This window comes from Macaca thibetana, chromosome 18 (genome assembly GCF_024542745.1).
Source record: "Macaca thibetana thibetana isolate TM-01 chromosome 18, ASM2454274v1, whole genome shotgun sequence".
Classification (NCBI taxonomy): Eukaryota; Metazoa; Chordata; class Mammalia; order Primates; family Cercopithecidae; genus Macaca; species Macaca thibetana.
Window position 1 is genome coordinate 62,599,751 of NC_065595.1, and position 14,161 is coordinate 62,613,911.

The following is a 14,161-nucleotide window of genomic DNA, read 5'->3' on the forward strand; positions in this document are numbered from 1 at the left end:
ATACTCTGTTACGCCATGCTTTGGTGTTTTGTAATTGATAGTTCAATATTTGTTTGACCCTTTACCTTGGTTTCATGGCCACAAATATGCGTCATGCTTGCCTTCCGATGTTTTGTATAAAGCTGTATTTAAATATTAATGCCAAATACCTCACACGAATGTGGCATGTTCTGTTTTGCGAAGGGCTTTTATAAACATGATCTTGTGTCACCCTTAGAACCCAGGGAGGCGTCTAGATTGGGAGCAGTATCCCTGCCTTACACACAAGGAACTATGCTCTGTCATTTCCTAGCAGCTATAGTCTAGGGACAAGCAGACCTAGTTTCCTACCCTAATTATGCTACTTGTTACCTCTGTCACCCTCTGGGCATCATTTAACCTGAGTGTCAGTTTTTTCATCTGTCAGACAGGATGACAAAACATTCTTACTGTTTTCTTCCATAGGGGCTTTCTTGAAGTGAGACTTGCCTAACAGGACTCAGTAAGTCAAGGATGGGACTGAGAAGCCAAGATGTCAGGATGGTGGGGGGCTGCCCCCTTCATTTTTTCTCTAAGTTGAGAGTGCTTACCTGCAACCTTTTTTTGTCAATTGCATCACTTTTTTTTTTTTTTTTTTTTTTTTTTTTTTTTTAAAGAGAGAGCCTCACTCTTATCCAGGCTGGAACACAGTGGTATGAACACAGCCTTGACCTCGTGAGCTCAAGCAATCCTCCTGCCTCAGCCTCCTGAGTAGCTGGGACTACAGGCGTGCACCATCATGCCCAGCTAATTAAAAAACATTTTGTAAGAGATGAGGCCTCACTATGTTGCCAAGCCTGGTCTTGAACCCCTGGGCCCAGGCAATCCCCCTGCCTCCTCAGCCTCCCCAAAAACTGGGATTACAGGAATGAGCCACCGCACCCAGCCAACGACATCACTTTCGATCAAAAAAAATTTCTACAGGCCTGCTTGGAATTTCTTAGTCTCTAGTCAATTGCATTTCACTTTACTCAGGAATTGCAAGAATCTGAAAACAGACCCACTTTTACGCAGGTGGCAGAAAGGACTTGAGAAATACCATCTGGCCTCAAGGAACTACAAGCAAAGAGCAAAGTGTTTCTCTCTCTCTATTTGCAGAAGTCGAGAGAGCACCTGAACTGCTCTTGAGTTTCTCTTGGAATTCAGAGATTGAATTCATGTGATTCACACCTGACAGACGAGTTCAGCAAAGGCAACGTGATGGTCTTCAAGGGCAAAGGGTTTCACACAGAGGAAGGGGGTGGCACCAGGGACATAAAATCACCCACCACATACCTCACTATTGCTAGTTTAAATCTTAATGGCTTAGTAAATTTGCATTCAATTTTTATTTTATTTCATTTTGTCTTTATAGCTCTGTAAGAGTTATAAGCAAGGTAAGTTCCCCCTCACCCCCATCCTCGCCCCACTTCCCACTTTCTTCCCTGCCCACCCAACCACTCCCTATGATGACCTCTGAAGGACAGTATTTGCCAGGTTCCAGGAACTTTCTTTTGGTTCAGAGTTTGGTAAACGTGTAGAGAGAAAGGGCTGGAAAAGTCAGTGCCGAGAGGCAAGCGGAGACAGGTCAGCCTTAAACCGTAGACAGGTGTATGAAATCTATCTGTGTGATATGATGAAGGGCTGAGAGGAGGGAGGAGAGCCCAAGAAGCCATGTAGCTTGGGTAAGGAGGGATTGATTTTGGGGAGCTAATAAATGAGAACCTTCCCAGCAGCGTGACAATATATGAGAACAAATAAGTGCAGGGAGATGTGTTTGAGACATTTTGCTGTGGGATATAAATTAGATGACCTTTAAGTGGCCTTTCAGAAGCAAAAGCAAAGATTGGAATTCCTTTTAAACATTCATTTGCACTCAATCCAGCTGCCTCTGTTAATCCTACTCCTCACACAGGCTGAGTGGTGAGGGCTCTAGGATTTACTTGGAACACAAGCACAAAGAATTTATACTCAGTTTTACATTGCTATCTATTATTTAATATTATCATTAAAATATTTTAGGTAAACACGAGGGGCCAAGAGAATTCTTTTCCCTTAAATGTTGACCATATAGTTCTTTGAATTTCGTTCCAGGTTGTAGGTTCTCTTGGAGGAAATTCTGAGGTGCAGTGTGGAAGCATGGTGTCTGTGGTTTACCTGGGACGGCGATGGTCCACTCTTCACACTTGAAGCATTCGCTTACTGCAGAGGGCGCGCCCAGCCCAGCCATGTTCATAGCTGCCACTTGGAACTGATACACCATGTTTTCCTTCAAGTTGCTAATCTGCAACATTGACAACATCACAGATAGTGAATGTTCCAGGTTTGTTTTTTTCTACTTGTTGAACATTTTATTTATTTACCTTCCATGTCAGACACATCTTAGGGTGACCATCAATGAGTCACACCACTTTTGTAATCTCCTGGGTGTGGATGAAACTGTGACCTCCTTGTAGCCTACAATAGAATGTGGCAAAGGGATTGGGAGATCAAGTCCTGTGATTGTGTCACCCCATATGGCAAAGGAGAAAAGATATTATAGATTAGGGTCCCTGATCAGCTGATTTGAGGTTAATCAAAAGGGAAATTGTCCTGGATGGGCCTGATGTCATCAGGTAAGAACTCTTACAATGGGGTTTGGGCCCCTCCTAAATAAAAACATGGTACCACTGGCCTTGAGGAGGTAAATGTCACACTGAGAGCTGCCTACCCACTCACATTTGGAGAAAGGCAGCATCTAGGAGTGGAAGCGTCAGTCCTACAGCTGCAGGGAAGTGAATTCTGCCAACAACCGGAGTGGGCTTGGAAGAGGAACTCAATGTGAATGTGGCTCAGCAGACACCTGCATTGCAGCCCTGTGAGATCCTGAGCAGAGGACCCCGCGACACTGTGCCCAGAGCCCTGACTCAAGGACACTGATATAACAAATGTGGGTTGTTTTCAACCACCGAGTCTGTGGTAATTTGTTATGTGGCAATAGAAAGCTAAGGCATGTACAGGTGAAATTTAAACGAGTTCTAAGCTGGGAATCAAAATGCTCAAGTTATCATAATGTTTCTGCTCTTTACTGAGTAACCTAATATTTTTTGTGTCACTCAGTAGGAATTGGGTTGTTGAGGGTAAATATACATGATAAAATAATAAATGTTAAAACATTTGCAAAATAGAAGTGACAGAATATATTAGTGTGAAAAACATTTGTAGGAAGCAGCAAACTATAAAATATGTAAAATGTGACTGACAAGAGATGGAAAATACAGTAAGAAAAAAAAATAGACATTTTCTTTTTTTTTTTTTTTTTTTTTTTTTGAGACGGAGTCTCGCTCTGTCACCCAGGCTGGAGTGCAGTGGCGCAATCTCGGCTCACTGCAAGCTCCGCCTCCCGGATTCACGCCATTCTCCTGCCTCAGCCTCCCGAGTAGCTGGGACTACAGGCGCCCGCCACCGGGCCCTGCTAATTTTTTCTATTTTTAGTAGAGACGGGGTTTCACCGTGGTCTCGATCTCCTGACCTTGTGATCTGCCCGCCTCGGCCTCCCAAAGTGCTGGGATGACAGGTGTGAGCCACTGTGCCCGGCCAGACATTTTCAACAGAATATCAGATGAAAAAGAACAGAGAGTTTGTAAACTGACAGAAAGTCAGAAGAAATTACACAGCACATGATGCAGAAAGACTCAAAAATGGGAAAGAGAGAAAAGTTGATTAACAGACATGGAAGATAGAGTGAGAACATCAAACATATGTTTAATTAGTTTTGGGAGAAGTGCAGAGAGAGAGAAAATGAGGGAGCAACAATATTTTGTGAGACACAGAATTTTCTAGAAAGATCTTCCGAAAAATCTAACCCACAGATGAAAAATCCTCTTCCCCCTAAAATCCTGGGTAGATATATTTTTTAAAAACCCACATCTAGACCCATAGTATTTTAGGTATAGCACGCCAAAGATAAAGTGAACATATCAAAAGCTGTCCAAGAAAAAAGGCAAATTACCCTCAAACAAGCAAGCAGATCAAGAGTTGAATGTCAGTGGCAACAATAGGCCAGAAGATGGTGGAATTACATCTTCAAAGCACTTAATTGAAAGCAAATAAAGTGGCAAATATATTGGTAAGTTGAATCTATAAAACAATAATAACATTGCTGTTTGGATTTTAAAAAGAATTAAAACATAGACACATGAAAACACAATAGCATGCGAGTTGGGAAAAAGGTAAAGGGGTAAAGTTTTTAAGGCCCTTCTGTTTCTGAGATAAGGGTAAAACAAATGAAATAACTTCAGACTTCAAGTTGCACAGTCACCAAAACCAAAGAAACTCAGAATCTATAACTTTTAAGGTAGTGTAGAAGGAAAAATTGAATAATTTTTAAAAATGAGTCAAAAATAATCGAAAAAAGACAGAAAATGAAACACAGAACAGGCCGGATGTGGTGGCTCACGCCTGTAATCCCAGCACTTTGGGAGGCTGAGGCGAGCAGATCACTTGAGGTCAGGAGTTTGAGACCAGCCTGGCCAACATGGTAAAACCCCGTTTCTTCTAAAAATACAAAAATTAGCCAGGCGTGATGGCACATGCGGTAATTCCAGCTACTCGGGAGGCTGAGGCATGAGAATTGCTTGAACCTAGGAGGTAGAGGTTGCAGTGAGTCAAGATCATGCCACTGCACTCCAGCCTCAGCACCAGAGCGAGACTGTCTCAAAAAAAAAAAGAGAAAGAAACAGAACAGAAAGGACAAATAGAAAGCACAAAATAAGATGATTAGATGTTTTTTTAAAAGTAATCAGTAATAGCAAACAAATGACAAAGACTGTCAGGGAGGAAAACACAAAATTTAACTCCGTGCTATTTTTAAGAGACACATGTAAAGCAGAAAGTTACAGAAAGAAAGTTAAAGGATGAGAAGTTACATGCCATGCAAACATCACCCCACCCCAAAACCCTAGTGTATCTATAGTAATAACAGGCAATATAGACTTTAAGGTAAAATGTATTAGTAGTGGTAAAGAATCACTTTGTATCCATTTAAAAATATCACTTCAAAATACATAAAGCAACATTTTAAATGAGTGAATTTTATGGTATGTGAATTATATCTTAATAAAGGGAAATCATCCTGCATTTTTTCCTTCCTGTACTATCCTTGTCGGATATCAGTATTAAATTAATTCTAGTCTCAGAATAATCTCACTCATGAACATAGAAGCAAAAATCCTAAACGATAATTGGCAAACAAGATCTAGGTGATAGAAACAGAGTATATATAGTCTCCAAATTGAATTTATTCCAGGAATGCAAGGTTGTTTTAACATTAGACAATTACAAGAATATACCAAATTAAAATAAAAGGGAAAAAATATATAATCTTCTCAATAGTCCCAAAAAAAGTTTTTGATAATTTTAATTAACTGTTGGCAAACTGGGAATAGATGGAAACTTCCTTTAAGTGATAATAGATGTCTACAAAACACCTGTAACACACAACACGGTATTTAATGGTGAAATGTTGAAAAATTTCCCTTTAAGATAACTATCAAGCCTAGAATGACCAACATCACCACTTTAAAAAAGAAAAAAAAAAAAGAAAATTTGAGACGGTGTCTCGCTATGTTGCCCAGGCTGGTCTTGAACTCCTGGGTTGAAGCAATCCACTGCCTCAGGCTCCCAAAGTGCTAGGATTACAGGTGTGAGCCATCATGCCCCCAGCATCACGACTTTTATTCAATATTGTGCGAAAGTCGCTATGCAGAAAGTAAGGTAAGAAAATGAAGTGAAAGGTATAAAATTTGGAAATGAAGAAGTAAACTGCCACTATTTGCACATGATACGACTATACATAGAGAGACTCCAAGAGAACTTAAAGGTAACATTCAAATTATTTTAAAAATTTAACAAAAGACTATATATAGTAATTATATGTGAAATCAATATATAAAAGTTATATTTCTCTTTACTAGCAATAAAAACCGATACAAAAATATACTGGAAATATATCATCTCTATTAAAAAATAACAAATGATATACAAACCTCTGTAAAGAATCGTGAAACTTTAGTGAGAGGCTTGAAAGAAGACCAAAACAAATGAAGAAAAATAACATGTTCATGGATTAGAAGGTTCAATATTTTTAAAATGTCAATTATTCCTTAATTTATTTATAGATTCAATGCATCCTCAATCAGAATTCTAATGGGTTTAGTTGGGTTGAATGTAAGCTTTTTTTTATTGTTGCTTTCTTTTGTTTTGTCTTACTTCTTCTTCTTCTTATTATTATTCTTTTTGGTAGAACTTGGGACCCTAATACTTAAATTTATATCAAGTGCAAAGGGCTAAGAGTAGCTCTGGAAAAAGAATAAACTGGGAGACCCTGATCTACCAATCATCAACTTTACTATAAAGTTATAATTTTTTTTTTTTTTTTTTTTTTGAGACAGGGTCTCGCTCTGTCATCAAGGCTGGAGTGCAGTGGCATGATCTCGGCTCACTGCAACCTCCACCTCCCGGGTTCAAGTGATTCTCATGCCTCAGCCTCCTGAGTAAAATGTATAAAAGTAGCTGGGATTACGCATGAGAGCCACCACTCCTTGCTAATTTTTGTATTTTTAGTAGAGACAGGGTTTCACCATGTTGGCCAGGCTGGTCTCAAACTCCTGACCTCAAGCGATCCACCCAGCTCAGCCTCCCAAAGTACTGGGACTACGAGTGTGAGCCACCATGCCCAGCCTATAAAGCTATAATATCCAAATCAGTGTGGTATTCACCCGCTGTTAGACAAACAGACCAGTTGAACAGCATGGGAAGTACAAACACAGACTCATGCATATAAGGAAATGATATATGATACAGATAGCCTGGCAGAATAGCAGGCAGATGGCAAACTTTTCAATAGATGATGCTGGGACAAATATGTCTCTGTGGGGGGGATTAATTTTGATGCTTAACTCACAGCATATACAAATATAAAGGTGAATTAATGACAGAAATGTAAGTGGCAAAATAGTATACCTTTTAGAATATAATCAACTATAGTATTTCCACAATCTTGGAATACAGAAGGCATTTCATCAAAAAGGCACAAAAATCACTAAGGACAAAGCAAATGTTAGTAAATCTGACTACAATGAATTTGATGTTAAAATTAAAGTCAGAGAAGATGTGTGCGACTTACAGAATGTAAGAAATCCTGCAAAGGATTTCTATTCATAACATGTAGAGAACTTTGCAAGTCAAGAAGAAGGTATCAGAAAAATGGGCAAAAACCTTGAACAGGCATAAAAGAGGATATTAAAATGGACTGTGTACATAGGAAAAGATGTTCAAACTCATTTGACACTCAGACTGTCAAAGCTGAAAATGTGTGACTAGACCAAGTGTTGGCACGGATGCAGAGCGGTGGGAATTCTCACACACTCTTCAGAAGACAGTATGGAATTATCCATTAAAGAGGAAGATAAACAGACCCCCCAACCCAGCCATTCGACATTTAAGTGATCACCTAGAGAAACTGGTACACTTATGTACCAGCAGATAGATGTATACAAAAATGTTCATAGCTACGTTGCTTGATGTAGCTAAAAATGCAAAAATACCCCAATAGCAATAAGAATTGAATGAAAGACTATATTGTGATATGACCACATAATGGAATACCATACCACCCAGTAATGAAAAAGAATGAGTTATAGCCACATGCACTAACAGGGAAGAATCTTAAAAATACAATTTTGTATAAGCGCAGTGGCTGATGCTTGTAATCCCAGCATTTTGGGAGGCCGAGGTGGGCAGATCACTTGAGGCCAGGAGCGAAACTCCATCTCAAAAAAAAAAAAAAATGCAATTTTGTTTTATGTATTCTCAGCATGTGTATGATATTTCATAAATTTCAAATGTTAAATTGAAAGAGCAAGGTGTTGAGTTGGGGCAAGTGTCATCCCTGGCCTCACCCTCCTCTGAACCCTCATGGCACGAGATTCTGTGAGTGTTAAGAGGTGGTAGCTTGGATGTAGCTGATGAAGCTCTAGAGAAGAAAGTCATCAGCTAAAGCAACAGTGAGACTGTTCTGGTTCCCTTATGTGACCTGAGCAGTGGAGGCCCCCATGTAGAGGAGAACACATGTGAGGCCACCCTTTGTGGCCATCAAGTGACTATAACAAGGGCCACTTCACAGGTGGTGAGCTGAGTCTGGCCAGCAAGCCCATATCCCTTCATCCTCTGTAATTTGGACATTGAAAGTTAAAAACCCAGCCGGCCACAGTGGCTCATGCCTGCAATCCCAGCACTTTGGGAGGCTGAGGTGAGTGGATCACTTGAGGCCAGGAGTTTGAGACCAGCCTGGCCAACATGGTGAAACCCTGTCTCTACTGAAAATAGAAAAATTAGCTGAGCATGGTGGCTTTCACTTGTAATCCCAGCATTTGGTAGGCTGAGGCAGGAGAATTGCTTGAACCTGGGAGGTGGAGGTTGCGGTGAGTTGAGATCATGCTCCTGCATTCCGGCTTGGGTGACAGAGCAAGACTCCATCTCAAAAAAAAAAAAAAAGAGAAAAAGGAAAAAAAAAAAAAAAAGAAAAAGGAAAAAAAAAAAAAAAAAAAGGAAAAGGAAAAAAAAAAAAAAGAAAGAAAGTTAAAAATCCAGAGTGTCATTAAATCCTGAGACTCTTTTTTTTTTTTTTTTTCCTCAACTTGAGGGCTTTGGAAGGATCCTGGGACTCTTGAGGCTAGTGGCATATTAATTGTAGATACTTCGTAAGTTTTGAAAAAAAATTAGTTTGTACAGTAAGCGCACATTTCATAGTAAATATTCTAGGAAATTATTATGCTTATGTGTATGAATCAGGAAATATAAATCCTGCCTGGTTAGCCAAACTACTTGTATTCACCACAGTATATTTTTCACAAAACTCATGCCACTGCAGACAGTGGACTCTGGAGAAATGACGTGAGTCTCTTACAAGGTGCTGGGTGTGTGCGTGCCTGGGCATGCAAGCATAGCGTCATACATAGGACACGCCACGCTACAGAAAGTCGTGTGCTTACCTTGTATGCTTCCTCACTGACAGCCTTGACATTGGCTTCTCTCCATTTTCCTGGTACCCCATCAATGACCTCGCGATAGTTCACATAATAGCCAGTAATTTCTGCCCCTCCAATCTTATCTGGTTGCTTCCATCCAAGAACCACTGAGTCACGAAAACTTTCAAGACAGGTGATATCATGGGGTGGAGATGGTGGTGCTGTGGCAATATGAATAGCTTGTGAGTAGGCAGAAATGCATTTATGATTCTATATATAAACATTTCCATTGATGCCACATATGAGGGCACTAGACCTTGCAGTATAAAACTAAAATGTGAGGCTGATCATTAACTTGACATTCGACTTGGTGTATGCAATGGACACAGTAAAAAGTACACTATAATCATTATTCCAAAGATAAAATGAACCTGTCCTAGCAAAATGGTACAATACCCTGAAAGAAAATGATTCTTTTCCTCATAAGTAGAAATATTTTTCCCAAGGTTTAATTTTTGTTTCTTTATGTGGTTTAGTTTTATTTGTTCCCTGAGGAAAATGGAATGTACATATCAATTTCTGCTGCAATTTGCTTATTCAGAATTTCCATATATGTGTGTATATATATAATATACACACACATACCTTTTTTTTTTTTGAGATGGGGTTTCACTCTTGTCACCCAGGCTGGGGTGCAATGGCACCATCTTGGCTCACTGCAACTTCCATCTCCCGGGTTCAAGCGATTATCCTGCCTCAGCCTCCCGAGTAGCTGGGATTATAGGTGTGCACCACCATGCCCGGCTAATTTTTGTATTATTAGTAGAGGCAGGGTTTCACCATGTTGGCTAGGCTGGTCTCAAACTCCTGACCTTAGGTGATCCACCCACCTCAGCCTCCCAAAGTGCTGGGATTACAGGCGTGAGCCATCACACCTGGCCCAGAATTTCCATATATTTCTCAAATGATTAGCATTTCACCATTCAGGCATGCTTACCCTTGTGAGACCTTACAACTACACAGCTCTGTCTGCACACAAGAAAAATTGACTTTAGAGCTCAGCTAAATGACACCTTTGGAAAACATTTAAAAAAAACAGGCACAATCTGCTATGTGACTTTCTCTTAGTGTGTAATACTTTTGTCACATTATTTTTAATCTGATGTTGGAGTATTTTTCATGTGGTACAATGCTATACAGCTGTCACCATGTTTATCAGTGCTTAGCTAGAAAAATATTTGGAGGATATTTCAAAAGTCCTCCTTCATTTATGTGGCTTTGCTGATCAGCTCTTCACTCAACTACTGAAATTACAGTTTCCGTGAAGAGAGGGGGTGAAGTGGTGGAAAGAAATCCATCTAGAAATGCAATAACATCAAAGAGAATTTTCTGAATATTTATTTGGATTACAGGAGATAAAGGAACTATCTCATTCTTATCCAAAAAGAGTATCAGAAGAAAGAAGGCTTTTAAAATAAAATACATTTATCTCATCTCCACTTACCAGCCTCCTTCTATTCTTTACATTTAAAAAAAGCTTTCTCTCTCTCCCTCTATTTCAGAGCACTGTTGAATATGTGCTCTCAAATGAATATCTCCTCTCGAGTTGAGGGACAAAGAAAGGTGTCATAAAATAGAGGAGGTTATAGAAGTTGGGGTGGGGTAGAAAAAAGAAATGGATGAGAAGCATTTAAAAATTTATCACCACATGCTCATCAGTTCATTTTTATTTGATAGGAAAAACAATGTCTTCTAGGATATATTAGTCACAGGTACCAAATATCCTAATCAGATCATTCTTAGCCTACTGATAGATTGTCTTCAATAAATCACTTCTGGGAATGAGGATCATATATCAAACAGTATAGCTATATGTGATTATAATTTTAACTTTTAAACTTTTCATGGTCACTCAAAGATATATTTATAGCTATGTTTTTCTTTTCTTTTTTCATTTCAATAGGTAGTAAGTAGCTATTTAAATTATTATTTTAGAATTTTTAACTCTTTTTATATACTTTTTTACTTAAAAAATTAATTTTCCAGTGTCGATTTTTCTTGCAAACTATTTGAGTTAAATGTGAATAACCGCTTAATAATCTGAGGATGAGCAAGAAGGTAACAACTATGACCCTGGTACGATGTCACCTTCTTTGTGAGATCTTTCTCCTCTACGTGTTCCAAACATGACTATTTCAAAGGACCTCACACAGGCTAGCAGTACCAAGAACTTCCTGCTCTCGTATCTCATTCTCTTAGCAAAATGAGGCCAGAGGTGTATCTGCCTGACAAACCAAGAAAGGCTCTATAACCAAACCACTGGAAACATTCTAGCATCATTAAGCACCCAAAATGATGTGTAAAAGCCAAACCCATAGACAATTACTTTTCCCCGTCATCAGATGAAAGTACGCATTTCAGATGGCTAGCTGAAAACACATACAATAAGAATGGACACTGATGAAAGCAAACATGGATGAAGGATGTGATGTAGACGATGAGAGGTGAGGACATTGATGGAGACGGATGGAACAGCTTCACTTTCTCAACTCTCACCTCTGTCTGTCTTCTTTTTCAGGGGGTCAGACTTACTTTTCCCCTGAGGAGCCGCTTTCTGTGGTGGTGGGGTAAGCTCTTCCTGAACTGTTTCACTTACTTTACTCACTTCTGTTTGGCCCAGGTTTTGAGAGCTACTGGGTAGTGAAGGTTTGTTAGGTTTGCTACCAAGCAAAGCATCTTTCTGGAAGGTTGGCGGGGAGGCTTCATGCACGCGCCCCCTGGAGGCGGTTAGTCCACCAGGCTCATCGCTCAGTGCGGGACACACATCTGGAGACACTCCTCCCCCTACAATTGCCAGACAACAGAAACGCATTGAGCCCGGACAGAGTATCAGTTGCTCTTATGGGATAGAACAAAGAAAAAAAACATTAGGACCACAAGCAGAACAAAAACAATCTTGGCTTAAAGAAAATTGCTCGCATTTGCAAGAAATATGAAAGACTACATTTCACAGAATGTACACCAAAGAACATTTCAACTTCTCCATATTCCGGAAAAAGAAGAAATGAGAACAAAAAAGCCACAGATAGAATAGGAACCATTTCAATTTGCACAACCCAAAGGGTTTTTAGTATATATAAGGAAAAGCAAATCTTAGACATTTCTTGAGAGATATAAGCCCTATTATTCAACAGAATGCAAAAAGGACGATAAAGTGCACAAGAGACATAACATTAAAGATCCTGATTTTATAACACTTCGAATTATGTGCAGTACTACAGTAGTAATGGTCTGTACCTCCCAACCTCAAAGAGATATGTTTACAATGGTTCACATTATAAGGAATCTTCCTTCCTTTTCTTTCTTCTTTTTCTTCTTCTTTTTTTTTTTTTTTTTTTTTTTGATGGAGTCTCACTCTGTCCCCCAGGCTGGAGTGCACTGGCACAATCTCGGCTCACTGCAACCTCCACCTTCTGGGTTCAAGCAATTCTCGTGCCTCAGCCTCCTAAGTAGCTAGGATTATAGGCATGCACCACCATACCTGGCTAATTTTTGTATTTTCAGTAGAGACAGGGTTTCACTATGTTGGCCAGGTTGGTCTCAAACTCCTGACCTTAGGTGATCCACCCACCTCAGCCTCCCAAAATGCTGGGATTACAGGCGTGAGCCACTGTGCCTGACTCCTATGTTATAAGGAATATGAAAAAGTAATATGAGATGCTAACTGAAGACAATCAATATTAAATCATCTTTTTAAAAAACATGTGTTACTATACAAACATTTTATTTTATTTATGTATTTATTTCAGACACAGGATCTTGCTTTGTTGTCCAGGGTGGGGTGCAGTGGTGAGATCATAGTTCACTGCTGCCTTGAACTCTGGGACTCAAGTGATCCAACTGCCTCAGCCTTCTGAATAGCTGGGACTACAGACATGCACCATCATGCCTGGCTAATTTATTTTTATTTTTATTTTTAGAAATGGGATCTCACTATGTTGCCCAGGCTGGTCTCAAACTCCTGGACTCAAGCGGTCTGCCTGCCTCTTCCTCCCAAAGTGCTGGGATTACAGGTGTAAGCCCCTGTGCTCACCCACAAATATTATTTCTATTGTTTCTAATCAGCTGGGTCCCTTTTCTACTTTATCCAAGATTGGGAGGTACATCACATACACACATATGATTACTTTATTACTCGCTTTATTCCGTTGGTTACTTTGCAAGCAGAGATGAAACGTACGATTAAGCAATTCCATGTGCCTTGCATGAATTTCAGAGGGGTTTATAAGAAGCATGTTAATGTTCTGTTAGCAAAAACAAGCCAGGCTCTGGCATAGACCAAATGGCTTTTAGGGACAAGATGATCTGTGTTATGGGTGATGTACCACTTCATGGAATTGGGATGGCCCTTCGCAGTCCCAGGATGAGCACGAAGTTAGAATGGAGTTTCACACAATGGGAAATATCTGAGGAAACTGGGGCTCGTGAAGATGAAAAGGCTACGGATGCACAGAATCTGGATAAGTGATGAAGGTCTGTGAAATGACAGCTATGGAAGGTTAGACATCACTTAGAGTCAGAGAAAATGATCATCTAAGGATGCAATCATCCAGCAATATTGGAAGCTAAGTAATTTCTGGAGATGATAGTATCTTCTTTTCTAACATAGAAAAATCAATTTTTCCCCCATACAGTTATGCGTAAGGAACTTACCAATAGCAGCTTTGACTTCAATAGCTTCTGAATCCTGGGAATATTCACTAAGTCCAGCTGCATTGACTGCTCTGACCCGGAAAATATAACTCTGACCAGTCACCAATCCATGACAAGTAAATCTAAAAGGAAAAAAGTTTTTAAATATTTTCCTAGGAGGAAGATTAGGGAAGATGATTGTTAGCTTAATGGAGTGGATGTGGCTTTATGAAAACAATTCTTTTTTTTTTTTTTTGTAATTTGTTTTAAATAGAAATGGGGTCTTGCTGTGTTGCCCAGGCTGGTCTTGAACTCCTGGCCTCAAGCCATCCTCCCTCCCACCTCAGCCTCCTAAAGTGCTGGGATTACAGTTGTAAGCAGCATGCCCAGCTAATAATTCATTCTTTTAAAGAAAGAAAAAGATGTAGAAAGATTCAGGTAATGTATATACTTTAGACAAGAAG

General features: G+C 39.6%; 2 protein-coding genes across 16 annotated transcripts in view; one reads left to right on the forward strand and one right to left on the reverse strand.

Moving 5' to 3' along the window:
- LOC126941171 (myosin regulatory light chain 12B) overlaps nucleotides 1–14,161 on the forward strand; it is a 392,918-nt gene that overhangs the window by 232,709 nt on the left and 146,048 nt on the right. The window contains exon 1 of one of the 12 annotated variants that reach the window (XM_050767498.1): nucleotides 520–529. The exons of the other annotated variants lie outside the window; for them this stretch is intronic. The gene's annotated coding sequence lies outside the window, so the exon portion shown is untranslated. Of the gene's footprint in view, nucleotides 1–519; nucleotides 530–14,161 lie in introns of those variants that run through there. 12 annotated transcript variants of the gene reach the window in all.
- Nucleotides 1–14,161, reverse strand: part of MYOM1 (myomesin 1) — a 177,807-nt gene that overhangs the window by 47,568 nt on the left and 116,078 nt on the right. For 3 of the 4 annotated variants that reach the window (XM_050767428.1, XM_050767429.1, XM_050767431.1), the window contains 3 exons: nucleotides 13,719–13,840; nucleotides 9,030–9,226; nucleotides 2,155–2,281 (listed from right to left, as the gene is read on the reverse strand). In XM_050767428.1, the coding sequence (XP_050623385.1) occupies nucleotides 2,155–2,281; nucleotides 9,030–9,226; nucleotides 13,719–13,840 (446 nt within the window). Of the gene's footprint in view, nucleotides 1–2,154; nucleotides 2,282–9,029; nucleotides 9,227–11,561; nucleotides 11,850–13,718; nucleotides 13,841–14,161 lie in introns of all 4 variants that reach the window. The other variant, XM_050767432.1, reaches the window with a different exon arrangement.